The following is a 13,069-nucleotide window of genomic DNA, read 5'->3' on the forward strand; positions in this document are numbered from 1 at the left end:
TTGCCTTCTAGGGCTTATTTTGATTATTTTATGGTATTCCAATCAGATTTATTTTTATGTAGCTGATTCATTTTTGAGAAGCCAAAAATGATGAAAATATTACAAAGCATTGCTTTGTAATATGCTGCTGTCTGGGCTTTGAAAATCAATGAAGAAATGTAGCTAAGCAAATACCTTTTGAAGGTGGATTTAAATAACCTCAGTTATTGTTGCTGCATAATCCTGCTCCTGTTCATTTGACATATTTTGTAATGGTATATGGGCATTGTTATCTGTTAACGGTGCTTTCTGAAAACTTTCTCACATGATCTATCACTGTACCTGAGCAGGTCTGGTTTCAGGAATGCTCTGCTCATTTCACTGCTGTGGTGTCTATCATACTAGGGTGTACTTGTATATTTCTGAATTGCAGCTGAGGTTGTTCTTGTAAGTATTCGAAACAAATGTGATGTCAATGGAGTAAATTGGTCAAATAGAGTTTCTTCTGTACCAGGTGCAATCGACATGGCAGCTAAATCAGCAGGCATAATTCCAGGCAGCCCAGTCCAGGCCCTTGATGCAGAAGGATCACAAGATTTGACCTCTTTGTCAACAGAAGGAGTTTCCATAGTGACATCAGGCCAGGATTTATCCTCAGTCCATCAGAACGGAAGTAGTACAGCAGCAACTGTGACCGGGGTGAGTGTCATTGGCCATCGACACTTACTGTTCTGTAAGCTGAGTCTTTGTGTCATTCCTTCTGAATGTGGCACCCCAGGCTTTTGTGTACATCTGAACTAAATACTGTGTGATTGGATCAACAATGGTGAAACACAAATCAATCAGCTAAAACACAATCATGGTATAGTACATGTGTTATTCTATTGAGTTCCTGATTGTGATGGGGGGGATCTTTTCAGCAGACACAGTCACAAGTGAGTAATCTCTGTTTTCCTATATTGTGAAAATGCTCAGAAATGGTAGCACTTTCATAGTATTCAACTTTCTTGTACTTAAGAAAACAACTGGTAAGTGGGAGTCGCTAGCTTATGTTGAGCCTTGCAGTCTTATGTGTATCATTGCAGAGATTCAAAGGGTCTAAAAAGCATCATGCCAAATTGTAGGAGTATTTCATGTATGTATTATTTTTTTTTTAAAGTTGTGAAGAAATAGAAATGCCTTTTAAGAGGCTGGACTGATGGAAAGAATGCAAGATTTAAAGGCACTCACTGTTGTGAGTTTTCTGTATATGTGGAATCCACTTAGTGCTCCACTGTTCTTTAGTGTATATCTAGTTTATACAACATGTGGAAATTTAACAAAATTAACTAGTTTTAAATATATTTAAAAAGTTCCTTTTTAATTGTATTTGAACAAAATACTAATGGCATTTAAACTGTTTGTAATAAGCAGCTTTGAAATCAGTCAGAATTTTTCTTGAAAGTATTTACCTTTTTATGAGAATATCTTGCTCTTTTATGACCCTGTTTTTAATCCCCTTGCTTTCCCTGGAGAATGAATTTCATTTGTCTTGGCTGAGGAGATGCTTCCTGCATTTCTTAGCTATGCCTGTGTGGGTTAAATTGCTTAACTTTAATCTTTAATTTGTCTCTCTGCACAGAGGGATCTCGAAAAAGATACACTTCAGAATGGTCTGTCCTCTCCTTCAAGTGAAGCTCCCAACACACTCTTCACTTCTCCTCCAAATGTCTCGGCACTCCTGGATATATCATTACCAGGACCTCCGGAGGACACGTTGTCCCAGGGTGGACCCCACAGCCAAATCAGTGACTCCATCATTGAGCTTGCTATCAATTCCACTCAGTATGTTGGTGGTAAGTAAAGGAATGTATAGTTGCTGACTGTTGTGTGGTGTATTACAACATGAACTACAGGTTGATTTTAAAAATGGGAAACATTTAAGGCGTCTCTGGTAAAGCCCTGTTGTAGGAATGTCACAGGTAGAATATCAATAGGAAACTCGTCTGTTGAGAAAATTGATAGTTACTAGTTTAAACTATGCTATGTTGAAACATGGCTTAAAAGTTAACATTTCCTATAAATAAGGAAATTTAGTTGCAGTTTGCAGGACTATATGGCTGGAAGTGAGTTATTTTTACACATGTATATTTTATTTTCAACATGAGTATTAATTTGTACTGTTGTAAATTAGTTCCTCATTTGATAGCCACAACACCAAATAGCTTTTATGGGGATGATCAGTTAAGTGTGTAACCTATTCTTAAAAAAAGAACTTGCATTTATATAGTGCCTTTTACAACCTAAGGATGTCCCAAAGCGCTTTACAGCCAATTGAAGTGTAGTCACTGTTGTAATGTAACTTACTCACTACAACACCTTCTGATGTAAACGACTTTTGTTTTAAATAGGTGACAGTGCTTCTCTCTCTCCAACAAAGTTGAATGGTAGTGACAGCTCTAAGAGTCTTCCATCTCCCTCAGCCAGTCCTCAACGCAACTGGATTCCCTCTCCTACCCATGATCCACAGTGGTATCCAAATGACTCTGGTGACTCGTCGTTGGGTAGTCTGTTGTGTAAGTGTCTTATAGTTCATTGTCCTCCAGTAGCTGCATTTCACTCCATTATGATGATTTGCACTCCCTAAGCATATGAACATATCCTGCAAGTCTCTGTTCCATTTCAAATCTCTAAATTCATCATGAGACAGTGACTTGTTTCTCAGTACCCATTCAATTTCTCCCCACTCCTACACACAGTGAAAGAATCAATGTGACTAACTCTCCACAAACTAACATATTTTGTAGGTTTGGTATTTTAGCAACCATACTGAGCTCTGTTTATTATCATGATATCCTTGACATTAATTATTTTCCCCTTTTTTTGTATGACTGTTCTCTGTATTCCATAAATACTTCAATAGGTCTTGCCTGCCTGTCTCTTCTGTTTGTCATTTCAACCTTTCTGTTGAGAGTGAAAATTTTTTAAAAAGTGTTGTGCTGTGTTCATCCGTGTGGAGATGTGCATATAGTGTAAGTACAGTAATAATAATCCCACCACTGGCTGGTCACCAAGTGGCAATGGCAAAGGCCTCAGGGCAGCGCTCCTTCATGAGCTCCAAGCCAACAACTGATGCATGGTACAGGGAACCAGAGAGAAGAGAAAAGAAACATGTAATGTGACTAAACGAATTTATGCAATTGGAGAGTGGGGAGATGTAGTAAATTAATCCCACAGGGTGTGCCCGGAAGCTTGATATGATCTAGATTTTGTTTTCCATATCCCACTAATCCCAAATCAATTATTATATAAACTACATTCTTCATCCAATCATAAATGTAGTTTTTTGATTAGTAATGTTGGCGATGGACATGAGCCAAAGTTATGTGACACCATCAGCATTACTTCTCGTTTCAAAATAATCCTGGGATTTTTATATTATATGCAGAATTTTAAGAAAGTAAAACTTGTATTTATCTTGCATATTTCAAAAATGTTCCAGAGCACTTCACACAATGAATTACTTTGAAGTGCAGTGGCTGTTATATTGGAAAACCTGGCAGTCATTTTGTACAAGGCAAAGTTCCAAAAACAACATTGAGGTGAAACCAGGTAATCTGTTTTTGATGTTCGTTAAGAATGGAATGTTGGCGTGGACGCTGGAAGAACTCCCTGCATCCCTTCAAATAGTGTAATGGGATGTTTAATGAACAAGCAGATGGGATCTCGATTTAATGACTCTTTTGTTTTTGAATTCTTGTATCCTTTTTACTCTAGATATTTTTGGCTTCTGTGTTTCAAATTACTGTTGTAAGTGAGTTCTAGCTCTTCAAAGTAATTCATTGTGTGAAATGCTCTGGAACATTTTTGAGATACGCAAGATAAATACAAGTTTTACTTTCTTAAAATTCTGCGTGTAATATAAAAATCCCAGGATTATTTTGAAACGAGAAGTAATGCTGATGGTGTCACATAACTTTGGCTCATGTCCATCGCCAACATTACTAATCAAAAAACTACATTTATGATTGGATGAAGAATGTAGCTTATATAATAATTGATTTGGGATTAGTGGGATATGGAAAACAAAATCTAGATTATATCCGGCTCCTCAATAGTATTTTCACTTGTCCTGATGGCTAGTTAAAATGTTGTAGCATGTTCAACATACTGAACCCTTCACCTATTTGCTTCAGCTATTGATTCTATCCAATGCCTCCACAGCATTCTCCTTGTCTTTGGAAAGCAGTAGAATAACACGACACTAGACTTTGTTTAAGGTGTTATGTGGCAAACAATTTTATTGAATAGTAATAGAACAAACAAATAAATTCAGTAACAAAACATATTTTTACAGTAGTTAAACTTTGTTAGCTTCTCATATAGCAGAAAATAATAAATAGTTTGCAACTCTTTTGGTAAAACTAAGTTATAATTAGTTTTTTATGTAGTGGTTCTTTTAATCCTTTCTGCACTAACTACAGAAGTTACCTGGCTTATCTAATTCTATTCATAGGTTCTAGTCAGACAGTCTCTGTTTGAAAGCACCAGATGAAACTCATCAAAGTGTGGGCTGATAAATACCTCAAAACGGTGGTGGGGCTGCTTTGTGAATTTAATTAATTGCTCATTAAATTTAAAAGGCTGCCAATCAGACACGTATAAACAAATCACACAGCATGTTTGTATTTGAATTTAGTGGCTCGGCTCCTTCTCTCAAGCATATGGCCTAGAATCTAGTTGAACAGTCATTGCAATAATTTAACAACTAAAATTGCGATGTGATTTCTGAGAGTAAAGTTGTTTTTTAATCCCTTATGTATTGTGATGGAATTAACGAAGCCTATGCCAAGCTAGATCTTTGACAAAAACGGATTTTTTTGTCACCATCTCATCCAAAGGATGAAACTTCCACAATGCAGTACTTCTTTAGTACTGCACAGAAGTGTTGACCTAGCTTAAGTGCTCCAGTTCTGGAGTTCGGCTTTAACCCACCACCTTCTGACTCGGAGAAAGGAGTGTTACCCACTGAGCCAAGCTGACACTGAAAAGACAATGAGGTTGGATCTTGACCTTTCCAGGATCAGTGTTACTATTTTGTGCTTTAGGGCATGCTGTACTCTTAAGAGAAATGCAGTGTATTCAATCGCTATGTTCTGGATTGGTTGCAGCAAGCCTAATATCACCTGAAAAGGGGCGGAAGATGCTAACAACTGGCAACAGTAATAGCAATAGCAACTCTCTGCTTGGAACAAGTCTATTGGATGGAAACTCCAGGGATTCTTTTGTGACCCGCTCACTCGTAGATGTCTCTGAGGTAAGGTGGCCTGTATTTGAAAAGTGGCTTAAGCAATGCTTATTAAAGAAAAAAATTTTAAAAAAGAAAATCAAATATTGATTATGAGCAATTAAGACTCAAGCCTAAGATACCAAGGACTTTTCTAGTATAGGACTATTAAGTTGCGCTACTGGCGAATAGAGCTTTCCAAGTTAAATATTCTTGGCAAATTAACTGAAGATTGAAATGTTGATTTATCCACAGATTTTGAGGCTATGTAAAACTGGGCTAGTTGCCCTGGGAACATATTGAGTGACCATTGCAACAATTGACTTTTCAGTTCAAGGAATCCATCAGCACTGCAGTGCAATTAAACTTGGTTAACATCTCTCTGATCCTAAATATTCAAACATATTTCAGTAACTTTCCATTTGCATGTTGGTCTGTACGGGGAGAAAAATATGCTTTATGAACAGCAGTTTTGGCCAATTATATCTTTTAGTGGATGAGCGTGTAATTAATATTGATCTGGAATAATTGTTGCAAGTTGTTGTAGAGTGATCATTGATGTTTTCCTGGCTGCTGGATTTCATGTAGCAATCAGTAGAATTCACCCATAATCGAGTGACAAGGAGCTTTGCAGCTTTGATTGCCATTTATGTTAAAGGGGAATGAAGGTCCAGCAGGAAAACAGCAATATTGTTCTTGTACAAAAAACAGTTCAACAATCTGGTACCTTTTTAACCTTCTAACCTAGTAAGAATAATTGGTCAAACAGTGTGAAGTTCCTCTTTATCCAGCAAGGGGAGTATTGATGGTCCCATTCTTTCTTCAGTACTTTTATCTTTACAAAAAATGATTTTTCACAGATGTGTAATAGTATAATATGGCTTTAATCCTGAATTGGCCCCAAGATACAGCATTTTAGATCTGTAACTATATTTTCAGTCCAAGGCTAATTCAGAGGAAGATTTGGAATGTTTAGGATCCTTTTGGAGAAAGACAATGGAAAAGCACATGTGTTACTGATCTACTGAAGCATGAGAACATTTTAAAGTATTTTTATTTCATAGCTGGCCTATTGGCACCACAGTGTTCACCTGAGAGAAACGCTTCCCTTTCATGCCCTTCATCCACCTACCCCACCGAAAAATAAAGGAGGCAGAAAAACTGTTGTGCGGCAGGTTCGTCTGTGTCAGTGTATCAATGGTTTCTGGTAGCCAGCAAAAGGCAGGCATTGGCAGAGAACAACTTGGTCAAATTCTTGAGGGGGAAAGAGAGGGGAAATCTAAATTTTCATTTTAAGCATCTGTACTGTACTCATTTTCAGGCTGGATGTTTTTGTTGTACAGGTCGACTCTCAGCTGGTGTGTATGATGAATGAAAGCAGTGTGGATTACATTGCCCGCTTTAATGACCTCGCCCAAGAGCTCTCGGGGGCTGAGACTTCAAGGAAGGAGATGCTTTTTGACAATGCCCCTCCAATTGGTGATCTCTCACAGTAAGGTCATGAACCGAACAAGGGACGCATTTAGAGTCCCCCATTTCTCAGCACCTTGACAATTAAGCAGCCCATTACAGGCATTGACTACTGGAGAAAGCATTTGTAAATGACACTGAGAGGTTTGAAAAATGTGCAATACGCTTGACCGTACTTCCCGTGAATCAGTATTAGATTTATGATAACATTAAGCTGGCAGTCAGTGACACTGCGTGAAGCTACAAAACAGAAGAGGCCAAAAGGATCCTGTGATGGGACCGAACACTAGGATGAAATTCTCTCCCAACATCTGAAACTGAAATGCAGTTAGAGCATGTGCTTGGATTGGCACGGAAACAAAACTGTTTGCAAGAACTTAATGGTTTTGATGCAGATCTGGTGATGTTCTTATAGTTTGTACCAAGTTATTCCTGGATTGATAAAGGATGTTCTGATAGAGTTGTACAAACCTTTTGTTTTATATAACACACCCATTTGTGCTTCCCATTAAAAGCAAAGCAGTACTAATCCTAGCGAGGGCGTAAAACATTAGTGACTGTATTCTACCTGAAAGAATATGTTAAAATCTATGGCTCACGTGGTTGCAGTAATTGTTTGATCTGTGTGGGACTGATTATGGTACAAGGAGATCGCTAAACTGATAATGGTAGCTTAGGCTCAATGAATTTTGGTCCCCATTGCAGCAATATGCCCTTAAATGTCTACTGTACAGGTGAATACTCCTGAGAATTCCTATTGACATGCATGGTGCTGATGCAAAGTATGTTCAAAAAATGCATAGGTTGGTGTACTTGTAAACTGAGGAACTAGACAGTAACAAACAAATCTGTGATGGTCACCACATGATCATGTGAAGACTGAAATCCATTTCTTATGCTGCACATGTGGTTTGGTAAGTGGTAGTTTATTTGTAATGGGCTATTTGTTCATCAGGATTTTTATTGTCCTGTCGAAAGCCTCTCACTGTTGTGATGATGCCATGCCTCCTTTGTTCACACAACATACTAGCTTTCCTATTTACTCAGTCTGTTCCTTTCCATCTTTCTAGTTTGTGGTTCTGTAATCCTGGTACCGTGTTAGTGGAACTCCTCTTCACCTCCCTTGCACCCCATCTTCCGTACTGTTTGTCCTGAGCTGCTGAATCGGCTGTAACGGGTCTCAGCCTCTTGTTCTCTTTCTTTAGTGTCTGTTAGAAACTAACCTGAAGCTTGATGCTGAGTACAGTATTATATAATTGGTTCACACAGCATCAAGGTTCTACAAATGCACTTCCCAATTTTCTTCTAAGCTTCTTATTTTAAATTGTCAGTTTGTTTTTAGTGCACCATCCATCATTTCCTCTTTTTAAATGTACAGAACTCTAATTACATATAAAGTATAAAGATATTCATATATATATATACACACTCTCCAGTTTTTAGTTGCCTCTTAGGTTTGAGTTATGGTACCACTTTACTGTTAATGTGAAACAATTTCAGGTGCTGACTCCCAAACGCACTAAAACAACAGTTTCACAATTTACCTTTAAAGGGTGGTCTCATGCCGCTTGGACTTTCCATGCCCACAGGATCCACTGAGTCACCTTTGAATTTACTTTTGACTCATTAATGTTATTAGAGAAGCTCCTGTCTGCTTTCTCGGACCATTAAAAAAATTAGCTACCTGAGTCAACGAGGTTTGTGTACAAGCGCGTGTGTGCAGATCAACACAGATTTGTTGCTGAGCTTAGTGCAAGGAGCAGTCAGCAGTGTAACTGGTCTGCTGGCTGAGCATCACAATATACAGGTAAGATTATCAGAAGAGTTTTGTGGTATTAAAAAATATATAATTCGATTGCTACAGATTGTGGACTATCTATAGTCTTTAGTGTGACTGTAGTCTAGATGTTAGTATTGTTAATGTTACGTACCACACATGAGTTGTAGAAGACCTGCGCTTTATTTCTAAATCCAAGCTATGTTCAAACAATTAGATCTATATACGACACTACCCCGGAGTGGACTGAAGGATTATCTCCCAACACTGTACTGTCCAACAGCGTCCAAATTGTTACTCATTGGCTGTGGGCCAAATGATTGCATCCTTGCGCTGCCCAGGAACAGGGCAAGCAATTACAAGGTTGCACCATACAACAGTGGGCCATTGTACTGGGACTACCAGTGCATTTTATTGTGCAGTACATGTGCCCTAAGTTTATTCCCAATGAGTAACATGTCAGAAGTAATGACTTAAGAAAAATCTATGGTATAAACCAGATATGCAGGTGGATTTGAGGATTATGGAAAAATAAACTGCTTGTGATATATGTGGCCCATAATCTGTAGCACTCTTGAGTTACATATTTTTTAAAACCATAAAACTCTTCTGTGAATTTGCTTCCACTCTGTATTTTGCATCCACGTTTTTTGCATTTTCTGTTTCGATACAGATAAAGAAGTATGCACATAAACAAAAATGTTGGACCTCTTGAAGCATTTTATCCCGTTCATTCGGTCTCCCTCATTAAGTTTCAGCAAATTTTCACTGCTTCGTTAAAGGAATTTGCTTAATGCAAACACCTTAAACACGCTTTTAAAGATTGCTGTAATGTTGAATTAGAACAACATTTGGAATTATAATTTGATAAGTAAATGAAGAAAGAATCTAATCTTTAGTTTGGTGCAGCTGGTTTGTGCTGGGGTGGAGAGAAGACAGTAATTGTGCACACGGTAGTTTTTTTTGTGCGGAGGGGATATTGCCCTGTTAGTAGTTTTCTCCAGTTTTTCTTTGTTTCATAAAAGTTTCATAAAAGACCAATCGAAGTTGGGAGCTCTGTCCTTATTGTTGCATCTTAACAAGTTTCCATCTTCCTTACTTTAACTTTTCTATTTGTGTTTGATTCAACTGGTGTTGTGGATGATTGTGTTTGTGATTTCTGTTAGCTGACCCCAGACAGTGCCCACTGGTAGGGAATAGAGACTGTTCATTGGGTGTGTTATAATGACTACTTGGTTTGTACAATCCTTAAGTCTATTCTCTGTATCAACTAAATAGGAAGAACTTACTGAGAATTTTTTTTATAAAACAAAAGTAGATTCATTTTCCAAGCGAGCCTGAGCTCTGACTCCACTTGTCCCTCCAGACTCTAGCTTTGGATCTGGAAAGTCCTGAATGCAGAGTGTGAAATGTTTGTCAGAATTCAAAGCTTCAGTTCTTTGTGTTGACTAGTCCCAGAAATCTCTCCAGATTTTCAGGTTTTAAATGCATTGCTATTTGAGTTTGGTTCAAATGTAACCTTTCATTCCCTTTCTGCTGCTTTGTGTACAGCTTCAGTTTTCATCTTTCCCTTTCTCACTAATTTCCTCTGATGACTGAATTTTGGTTCTAGTTCAGGATTATGAAACTAAAGGTAACTTTCTTCACTGATGGCTGTTAAGTGTTGCAGATGTTAGTGGGTGCAGAGATAAAAGCTTTTCCATTTTCCCAATAAAGTCATTGTTCTAATTGAGTCTCTATAGAGTTCATAGTAGCAATCCCCTGAGATGTATTTAATTTGATATACTTTATGTTTGAGAAGCCATCTGTGGGAGGTGGCTCATTGCAAATGCCAAAATGCTAACAGTAAGGGAAGTGAGATTCAATCTCCATCTTAACCCGCTTCCTACCTACATATAGCTCAGTTGGGCTAGTGTGAATATATCTTTATTGCTGTTAGTTGTGCAGCAATAATAAATTCTATGTGGTGCATTTATGCAATCCTCATCAGCTGCCTTGCAAATGGCTGCTTGTTTCAGATTCAGATGGGTTGTTTCAAATAGAAACATAAATCTGGCATGTAAAACTTCACCAGACCAAGACTGAGTTCAGCTTTCAGAAGATCAACGTGATTAGCATTCAATTAAGCCCAACATAGATCCGATCAGCTTTAATTTGGTAGTGAGTGAACTATAACTATAATCTTATCAGCATGGTTAGTATCTTTAAAGAACATCAATTTATTAGTTGTCCAAAGAAGGAAGTATATAATGTGCCATTGATTCCATGGCATGACATAATCCTGACACTGAAAATATTGTGACTTGGTCACAAAATTAATTTAATAACAGTGCTTATATGTATGTACAGCAGTGGTCATACTGCAATTTATGAAGGGTATACATAACTAAATACTCACGAACCAAACTTGAAGTAACCCTTGCAGTATATTGTGCTAAACATACACCTCAATAGTGAAGTGGGCAGATTGACAGCCATCACTAAGAAGGCTTCCTAATTTCTAATAGACTTGTTAAGAGCTGTGCTGTTTTTTCCTGCTGAGACTGAAGACTCCACGATGCCAGATGGCTTTTTCTGAGCCAGTTAGTTCTGCCACTGGTTTCGCTTTACAGCTCTTTCAATCTGTTAATGCAATTTGTATATGTGTGATTGTGAGAGTTGTTGATAGTATGTTTCTATTGAAATTAACTTAATTTGCAACAAAATATTTTTATTTTTTACATGGCAACATTTTCATTTTACTTGCAGAAGTACTGATTTATTAACTGCTTTTTAATCCAGTTTTTTTTTTAAAACTTGCACTGAAAGGTATATATATTTCAAATATGAACTTAAACTGATGCATTATTAATGCAAATATAACAGATTATCAATGTTTCTAACTCTTCCTCCAATGATTCCATAGTTCCTTAACTTACTAATGCCACCAGTGAGACCTGAAGTTTGGTTATCACACTATCGATGGTTTGTTACTAGTGTTCTTTTATGAATGTGACAGACCTATAATGAACTACAAAAGTTTCTCACAACTGAAAGCACATTGGTAACTCATCACAATGTGGTGGCATTCTTTCTGTTCTGAAAGAACCGTTAAGTTTGAATGTCATTCTGGGCTGCAGTGAATGATGTGTAACTGCTAACTTAAAAATTACTGTCACTCAATTAGTTAAATTCTTTACCGTGTACACCTAGCAGTATTACTTTGTGTTTATAGGAACAGGAGTAGGCCATTCAGTTGTTGCACTTTTACAGCCAGGAACAGCTATCATCCTGCTGTCCCAGTATAATTGACCAGTCCTCAACCTGTACTCTGGAGAGTGTTGTGTCCATTTCCAATCATTTGTGACTGAAGCTTTGAATCTTGACATCTTTTTTGTTTCAGCTCATTTTGAAAGTGTTGGGTGAGTGTTATGTGTTAGAGAGAGACTTCCCCATCAGAGTTTTTTTTTAAAAAAACAAAAGAATGGATGAATTAAAGAATTATCTTTAATCCTTTACATCCTTTTTAAATCCTTGTTGGGAGATTTTTTTTAAACATTGAGCGCTGAGACCTGATTGGAGGAACTGACCAGAAGGAATTACTGAACATGGCAGCATGATGGAACTGAATTAACATCAGCAGACAGTTATTTAACTTTTTTTATATTAGTTATTTAACTTGTGTGCATCCACAATTGTGTTTAAGTCATGTATATTCACCTTCTTTGCATTATTGGGCTCATAACTCCAACCTGACCGAGTGCAATCTTCTACATTTACGGATAATTAGATTATCTCGTTAGCATCCATTGTTTAAACAATAAAATCAACAGAAGTACAGAAAAACACATTGATCCTAATTCTGTGTAATGGTTTTAGAAAAGGTGGTGATGGGGAGACTCTCTATGAAGTTCTGATTGATGCACTACAATAGAAGGTTTTTCTTTGGCTTTGGAGTAGGTTCTGAATGGCTTTTATGATGTAAATGTTGTACAGAAGCAGAAAAAAATTGTTCATAGCATTGTTTCGATAAAAAGCCATATCAGTTATAAAGGTTTTCATCCCCTTTTGAGACGTGAAAACTTTTAAACAAAACAATTCAGAAACTGCCCTTCCCTGATCTTTGTACCAAATGTGTAAATTATTTTTGACTATTTATTCTGTATGATTTTAAGAGTTTTTTGTGGTTATTTAATATGCAAAGAAGCTGTTATACTTCCATGTTGGGTTCTTTGTTTAACCTGTAGAGCTGTTTTTTATTCTTGCTGATAAACACATTTTAAATACAGCAAAAGTGACATTGCTCCTTCTGTTTTTCCACTTGGGAAGTAAGTTCAGTGGGGGTTAACTTCAGGAACACCCATTTCTGGGCACCCTGCCCACCACAAATGGTAAGGTCTGAGGATCCCCGGATGGTTGGCCTCAAACCTCATTACACTGAAGATGGCGCTGTGGTACGAGGCTGTGCTGGTAAGTACGCCACAGGAAGTGGTCGGGTCGGATTGGGTGGTTCTGGGATGCAACGATCGGGGGTCGGAGGAGAGTCGTTGGGGGGGGGGGGGTGGAGGGTTCGGGGCCAGGACCTGGAGGTCAGGGAT

At 37.7% G+C, this 13,069-nt stretch overlaps 1 protein-coding gene across 2 annotated transcripts in view; it reads left to right on the top strand.

The window, feature by feature from the left end:
- cramp1 (cramped chromatin regulator homolog 1) overlaps positions 1-12,753 on the top strand; it is a 62,372-nt gene extending 49,619 nt beyond the window's left edge. For both annotated transcript variants that reach the window (XM_068003319.1, XM_068003318.1), the window contains exons 16-20: positions 494-678; positions 1,601-1,814; positions 2,370-2,534; positions 5,130-5,275; positions 6,589-12,753. In XM_068003319.1, the coding sequence (XP_067859420.1) occupies positions 494-678; positions 1,601-1,814; positions 2,370-2,534; positions 5,130-5,275; positions 6,589-6,741 (863 nt within the window). In that variant the 3' untranslated portion in view covers positions 6,742-12,753. The remainder of the gene's footprint in view (positions 1-493; positions 679-1,600; positions 1,815-2,369; positions 2,535-5,129; positions 5,276-6,588) is intronic.
- Positions 12,754-13,069: the final 316 nt, after the last annotated feature.

This window comes from Heptranchias perlo, chromosome 22 (assembly GCF_035084215.1).
Source record: "Heptranchias perlo isolate sHepPer1 chromosome 22, sHepPer1.hap1, whole genome shotgun sequence".
In the NCBI taxonomy this organism is placed as follows: Eukaryota; Metazoa; Chordata; class Chondrichthyes; order Hexanchiformes; family Hexanchidae; genus Heptranchias; species Heptranchias perlo.